This window comes from Pseudorasbora parva, chromosome 18, assembly GCF_024679245.1.
Source record: "Pseudorasbora parva isolate DD20220531a chromosome 18, ASM2467924v1, whole genome shotgun sequence".
Classification (NCBI taxonomy): Eukaryota; Metazoa; Chordata; class Actinopteri; order Cypriniformes; family Gobionidae; genus Pseudorasbora; species Pseudorasbora parva.
In genome coordinates, this window is record NC_090189.1 from 27,735,380 (window position 1) to 27,743,388 (window position 8,009).

General features: G+C 37.4%; 1 protein-coding gene across 3 annotated transcripts in view; it reads left to right on the forward strand.

Annotated features, from left to right (window-relative positions):
* ndst1b (N-deacetylase/N-sulfotransferase (heparan glucosaminyl) 1b) overlaps window positions 1–8,009 on the forward strand; it is a 124,645-nt gene that overhangs the window by 107,401 nt on the left and 9,235 nt on the right. For all 3 annotated transcript variants that reach the window (XM_067424750.1, XM_067424748.1, XM_067424749.1), the window contains 5 exons: window positions 1,733–1,856; window positions 3,110–3,284; window positions 4,820–4,990; window positions 5,080–5,189; window positions 5,673–5,775. In XM_067424750.1, the coding sequence (XP_067280851.1) occupies window positions 1,733–1,856; window positions 3,110–3,284; window positions 4,820–4,990; window positions 5,080–5,189; window positions 5,673–5,775 (683 nt within the window). The remainder of the gene's footprint in view (window positions 1–1,732; window positions 1,857–3,109; window positions 3,285–4,819; window positions 4,991–5,079; window positions 5,190–5,672; window positions 5,776–8,009) is intronic.

Here is an 8,009-nt window from a genome sequence, read left to right on the forward strand (position 1 = left end):
TCATATTACTTTGTTTTATGAAGTTTTAAGCACAAGCTAAATAACTGGTCTTTTAGCTTATTTAAAAAGAACCAGTATAGACTATATTTCTCTGTAATCCACAGGAATCACTGTAAAATGGAACTATGTTTTACTTAGCTTTTGTTTTTTAGTTCATTTTAGTCATCACTTGATAAATGCTGTAGTATTAATCACAGTAAAGATCTCTTTTAATCGCCTTCTTAATTGGCCAGATTTACAGCACCAAGGTTTTTTTTTTTTTTTTTTGCTAGTTATGCAGCTATATTGCTGTTCAAATTAGAGCTGATAATTGAAACTAGTTAACAGATTATAACACACACAATGAGGGGTTGGACATTTAATACCTGATGTCACAGATATGTGTTAACCCAGTATAACATAATTTTACTATAAAATGTAAACCTTTAAAAAATTATAACATACAGAACCTATATATATATATATATATATATATATATATATATATATATCCATGAAGACTTTTTATTAGCATTTGGTACCAAGCAATGCAAGTTAAGCTGTTTAAAAAAGATTTCAAATGTAAAATCAGCTGCTTGAGTTTGTGTTTGTTCGGTGACGTGTTTGTGAATTACAGTTTGTTCTGATCCACCGATCCTGATTGGAATATGAAGCCAAGTTAATGAAGCGCTCATGTAAAACAGCTCAGTTCAACCTGAAGAACCTGGAGGTGCCATCAGCCTGTCACCAAGATTTAGTTTATAAACAATGACTTAATATATTCTGTGTCTTAAGCAAAATATAACATTAGCCAAAAGATCCTAATTACAATTACGATGGTTACTAAACAGATAAGATATGATTTTAGAGTTGGCACTTAGTGTTTCTCGCACCATGATCCAAACTGCACCCTGGAGTACTAGTTTAATGGTTGACAAACATACTTGAAGGTGCACACCGCCACCTACTGCAGACCGATGACATAAAGCAATGGATCAGGCTCAGAATAGCCGATACTGATAAGTTAAAAAATGCTTAATCGCTTCTGATACCAATCCTTGAGATTGGCTCGGGACATCCCTAATTTGTATTATAAAATTCTTGAATTATTATAAATTATATAAAACTCTTTTGACTGTTGTTTTGATTACCAAAAGGTTGCCAGTGATAGGGATTGATTATCAACATTTGAGATTGTGTGTGTGTGTGTTCCCAATGCCCTTGATTGGTGTGTGCACAGGGTTGAGAGAGCTTTATATCCTACAGTCTCATAGCAGATGAGTGCAGGCTTTCGCAAAGCTTTCTACTGCAACCCTGGCTGCTCCTCAGTAAATGTGAATTTGAGTTTTACAGCGTTGACTAATTAAACTTCTAAAGATGTCTTCAGGGAGCAATAGCCCTCTCTTAGAGTGGGTAGTAAAACCGCTGTGTTAATCCTCTCAATAAAAGTTAGATTAGGGGGTTGGGCCATAGAATGACTTTATTTTATTTATTCAGTTATTCTTTGTACTGTTATTATTTCACTTCTCTGGCTTGCACATTAGCTAACAGCATAATTTCAGTGAACCTTTATCGTCACATCTTAGACGAGACATTTCCTGCATTTTTCTCAAGTTAACTCTGGGTTTGTACTACATATGAACTTATAATTACTTCTATAGCTCTCTAGCAGATTAAGGTCCAAAAGACCACAAGTGAAGCTGATCATGTGACAGTAAACGTGTGCACTCACTGCCGTCTTGTGTCTGTTCAGGAACTACCGCTCTCTATCTGTTTCTGGGCATGCATTCTGATTTGACCAGTAACTACCCCAGCAAGGAGACCTTTGAAGAAATCCAGTTCTTCAACGGCCGAAACTACCACAAAGGCATTGACTGGTATGTGGTGATATTTTAAACATAAAAGTTCCCACCATACTTTTAGCTTTGTTGGCTGCAGTTTCTTCAAAATCATGCATGATTTAAAAGCTCCATGAAACAAGTTTTGTGTCCATATCTGTTGTTTGCTATGAGTTCATGTAAAAGTTGAGATGAAACATTTATGAGATTGAAGGCCTGTTCACACCAAGGAACATAACTAACTATAAAGTTTTAATAATCGTTCTAATTCAGTGAGATTAGGGAAGTGAGTGTGTTAGAAATCCGGAATGGCAAGAGAACATTGTGTTTGTCATGCTTTTCGTCTTCAAACCAAACTTAGGTCTTTAGCCGACTGTATCCAATCAAGTGCTTTCAAGAAAGAGAATGTCCCCTCCCCTTAAACAGACTCATTTTTTTTGCTGCACCATAACTTCACTCTTCTATAGGGAGTACACCAACGCAGGCAAGAAAACCACATGATTTCATGGGTTCTTTATAGTAAATAGCTCTTGTAAACTGCTGTGAAGTACATTGATTGTGAAGGTCTGGCATGCTTTGAAGTTAAGAGTATTAAGAGACATGGAGGCTAATGTTCCCATGAGAGGAAAGCGTTATGGGTCATTTCAAAACACAGCACTGCCTTCACCACCAGCCTTTTCTTTTCCTTTCAGTAGTCTGAAATGTAACTAATAGAAAACAGGTGTCTGATGCACATCAAGCGCCTCTCTCTTTGTTCCTGCCTTTCTTTTTCTCTTTAATCAGTTTGTGAAAAAATGATGGTTCATGTGCTGGCTTGATCTCAAAAACAAGAGCCGAATACAATGCTGAGGGAGATTCATTTCACCAAACAGATTTTAAAAAAAGGTGCAGCAATACTTAAAGGGTTAGTTCACCCAAAAATGAAAATTGATGTCATTAATGACTCACCCTAATGTCGTTCCACACCCGTAAGACATCCGTTCATCTTCAGAACACAGTTTAAGATATTTATATTTAGTCCGAGAGCTTTTCTGTTCCTGATGGACAGTATAGTGTGCATACACTTCCGTTGAAGGAACAGAAAAGACAAAATATCTCTCGGACAAAATATCTTAAACTGTGTTTCGAAGATGAACGGGGGTCTTACAGGTATGGAACAAGTCATTAATGACATAAATTTCATTTTTGGGAGAACTAAACCTTTAAACATGTTTTTTTTTACAGGTGCTGACACGTCTCTCCCATCTGCTTTATGAATTTATTGAAATGTTAATTGTTTGTTTTAATGGTAGGTACATGGAGTATTTCCCTCTACCCTCCAACACTAGCTCAGATTTCTACTTTGAGAAAAGTGCCAACTACTTTGACTCGGAGGTCGCGGCCCGGCGAGCAGCTGCTCTTCTGCCCAAAGCCAAAATCATCACCATTCTTATCAACCCAGCTGACAGAGCCTATTCCTGGTATCAGGTCAGTATCTTAACAGCTCGTGTGCCATCCAGTCACATCCAGGGTTAGTCAAGGCCACGATACCTGCTTTGGCCCGAAGATTAGATCTGCAAAAATGGAAAAATATGTAATTCGGAAATGATTGCATCATTCTGCTGGGTCCTACAGTTCCCCATATTTGACACATCTATAGCGCATACATTTTCCCCCAGAAGTCCATCAATAATGTTAGACAAGGTTAACTATTTTTGCCGCAGATTTTATTGCATTCCTTGATTTATTGTCGTGTTGAAATGTCCACTCTGTTCCGCTTCAGCTTTTTTTTTTACTAATGCTTCACTTCTTGATTTGTTATGCATAGCTGCAGTCATGATGGCAATCTGTAGAAATCATTCTACAGATTTTTTGGTCTTTAAAGTCTTAAAATGTGTGCTGCTAGTTTTAAATTAAAACGTGGCAATATTGCATTTTTTGCAGGCTCACAGTTTCAGAGCAGTTTGCAAGCAACCAATACCCTACATTTACATATTGTGTATGATCTATTGTTGATGGATTTATAGCAATGTTTACTTTATGGTTTTTATGTTGTAATATGTAGAGTGCATATTTTTTCGCCCTCAACTTTCTACTTTCTTTGAATAAGGGGCTGGAAGAAGTAAAGCATATATATTTCAAAATAAAAGTAAAGTTGAATTTCCAGCTTGTTTACAATTAAAAGTCTTGCTTTATGCGTAAAATCTTTTTACAGGTTATTATTGGTATGTTGGTTACACAATAAGCTGAATCATTCATTTCATTCAACTATAAAAACACATTTTATGCAAGTTATTAAAAAAAATTTTTAATAATATTTGGTATTTAGTATTATAATATATATTATAATATTTATATATTAAATATTTGGTATTATATATATATATATATATATATATATATATATATATATATATATATATATATATAGGGTATATTGGGTAAATATAGAGGGGCTGTCAATATGTCACCAATTAACCAAATATTATAAGGAAGCCATATACTTCTATTATATAATACATTTATACACACCTAAGCACCCATGAAAAAACTTATAAAATCGAATTAATAACTTCTGACCTATTTTCAATTTAAAAAAAAAAATATATATATATATATATATATATATATATATATATATATATAATTGTATTCTATATGGACATAATATTGTATGTCCATATAGAACCCATCATATATAGTGGGTATGGAAAGTATTCAGACCCCCTTCAATTTTTCACTCTTTGTTATATTGCAGCCATTTGCTAAAATCAAGTTCATTTTTTCTCATTAATGTACACACAGCACCCCATATTAACAGAAAAACTCAGAATTGTTGACAATTTTGCAGATTTAAAAAAAAAAAAGAAAAAATGAAATGTCGCATGGTCCTAAGTATTCAGACCCTTTGCTGTGACACTCATATACTGTATATAAAATGTAAATGCATTCATGGGGTGTACTTACTTTTTCACAGCACTATATTTGTATTATGAATTTGTATTTTCATTGCTGTTTTCCAGCACCAGAGGGCCCATGATGATCCTGTGGCTCAGAAATATACATTCCATGATGTCATCACTGCTGGCCGGGACGCGCCCATCAAACTGAGGGTCCTGCAGAGCCGATGTCTGGTCCCTGGACTTTACGCCACACACCTCCAGCATTGGCTCACACACTATCACCCCAGTCAGGTGTTTGCTTAATGCACATCTGTCCATCATTGTGTTTTGCTTTTGAGAGTGTTTCTATGACTGACATTAATCTGTTTCTTTCTGCTCAGATCCTGGTCCTGGATGGACAGATGCTGAGGACAGAACCAGCTTTGGTGATGGACAAAATCCAGAAGTTTCTTGGCGTGACAAACACGCTCAACTACCACAAGATCCTTGCGTAAGACGCTTGTCTTCAAAAGCTTTTCATTTCTCTTGTATGATTGACAATTAAGAGTCATTAATATGCTGTACATTATTGAGCACCTGAAGTGTTTGCTTTGGAACTGCTTTGAAGTGTTTCTCAGCAGTCTCCTCATCCTGATGGATCCCATTACTCTGACAGGATCGTAAGAGTGCGTGTTAATTCCCAGCCTGCTCTACCACCTCATGTACTTTCTTTTCAGTCAGCCCCTTCCACTTGTCTCTCTTTCTCTCTCTATCTGTCCTCTGTCCTCTCATGCTGCATCACATAATCTCATAAGCACTAACATCTGTCAGCCTCATCTCCCACTGGACAATGAAGATGGTTTGTCCTGTGGCAGCCTCTCAGGAGGCCTTGCTGTGCACCATCTGTCTGTTATGTTGCTTTCTGATTCTGATTAGGCTGTTATCACTCGTTTTGCTGCCTGTCCTCCATTTTGTCTCTTCGTTCCTGCTGCAGGTTCGATCCGAAGAAGGGCTTCTGGTGCCAGCTGCTAGATGGAGGGAAGACCAAATGCCTGGGGAAGAGTAAAGGCAGAAGATATCCTGACATGGATGTTGATGTGAGATTCTGATTCTAGTTCATATTCCTGTTTTGGTTTAAAAAAAAAAACGTCCTGTCTTTTTGAGTGTGATTGAGATTGCAAAGAGTCATGGTAGAGACAAAAGGAGAATGAAGCGTTTCATACAGGTGACAAGCATGTTTGACTTGTAATATTGAAAAATGTATTAAGCGCATCCAAAATACAAGTTTGTGTTTACATAATATACATGTGTGAACCGTTTATAATTTTTATGTATATATAAATACACACTCATTCATGTATATCAGTGGTCAGGAGCCTGTAGCTCACGAGCCAAACCTGGCTTTTTGACAAAAATCATCTGGCTCGCCCTTTACCAACAAATGATCGATAAAAAAATCAACAGAAGACTCATCAACAGCGATCCGCTCTCTGCAGAGAAACCTGCCAATTACAATTCACTTTTTGTACAGCCTATCAAAGTTAATGAAAAGTTTATTGTATTAATAATATGTAAGTTGTACCGGCCAAAGTGCATGTTCAGTGCCTCGTAATTAACTAGCCACTTGCGTTTCTATGGCAACCTACAGCTCCTGCACTGGGACAAAGGCGAAAGCCGTTTTAGAACAGCAGCGGAAATGTAAAAGTAGGCTAGATAAACTTTAATGTATCAGGTGCTTTGCTGTGATAAGAGAGATTTCAAAACATTTCACCCGTTGGTACTTTCGCTTTTGCCGCAGATCCTTTATGTCCTATAAATGTGTAGTATTCAGGATAATCTGCGCAGATTTCAGTTGATGTCAATATGGTTTAACGTTATTAATAACGAAATATGAATGAATGAGAAAGACAAAAGTAGGATGTACTTTATATTGAAAATAAATATTAAAAGCGCGATAAGTCACGAAAGAGAACTGAATTATACTGACAGGATCCTGTCTTCGGTTGCGCTCCTCAACGGCCAAATAAACACATGAAATGAAATAGGCTCTGTTCATCGCTATTTTTTAAGTGGGCATGGAATTTAATGGCTCTTTTTTGAACGGTTATTACCAGGGGGTATAGTCCTAATTCTGCTCCACAGGCGTTATTTGGGGTTTTGCGCTGAATTCGCAGCAAGATTTTGCACAGCTCGGTCTGCAGAGTCTCTATTGGGTGTTTGTCCCATGTAGAGAACTCTTGGTCTGAGAGCGGACCCCAGACTTCACTCCCGTACAGCACCATGGGCTCTATTACGGTCTTCATAAGTTTTAGCCAGATTCTGATTGGGATGTCAATTTGTATATGTCTCCTAATAGCATAACAAGCTCTCCGTGCCTTTTCTCTCAAGTCCTTAACAGCTTTTTAAAGGTCCTGTTCTTCACGATTCCATCTTTCAAACTTTAGCTAGTGTGAAATGTTTCTGTTAGAGCATAAATAATACCTGTAAAATTATAAACCTCAAAGTTCAATGCCTAGCGAGATATTTTATTTAACAGAAGTTCCCTTTCAAAGCCTACAGCGAACGGCCGGTTTGGACTACAGCAGGAAGTGCAGGGATGTAATGACGTCACTAGAACCGTTTGTTGACTAACCCTCCGCCCACAAGAACACGCAAAATAGGGGGTGTGGTCTCGTTGCTCTCCCACGTGGAGAAGAGCGCATATTCAGCGCTTGCATCTCCCCGTTATGGTAAGAGGCGGGACCTTTCCGGGCAAAGTGCGCTAAGCTGCTGTCCAATCACAACACAGGAAGCGCTGGCCCAATCAGAACTCGTTACGTGTTTCTGAAGGAGGGACTTCTATGAAGGTAAATTGATGCCATATAGAATTGCAAGCGTAGGGTAAGATTTGTGAAAGTGTACATAAGATTGCAAGCGTAAATTAAATTTGCATGCACAAGATAAGTTTTGCAAAGGTGTAAATTGCCTTTCAAGTGTAAGAAAAAAATATTTGCAGCATTTTACTGTTTTCATAAGTGTAATTCATGTATTGTGAAACTGCAGCTTCATGTTAACGCAAAATAAATATGATCTGTATTCTTCTGACTTCCATTTTTCTGCGCTTACCCTTTTGACACGTTTATTTCGCCAAAATACGGCCAAAAGCATTGCACGCCTGTGAACATCGATTTGCAAGCGGAAAAAACAGAGTCAGGAACTGCGAAATAGATTGAGTGTGTAAAACCAACCTTTGTGTAAAAAAAATAAACTGTTGCAACTGTCTAAATGACTTGTTGTGTGCGTAGGGCAAAAAGGCTCCCGAAATAAACCGATTTGCACAGTTCCGTCTTTC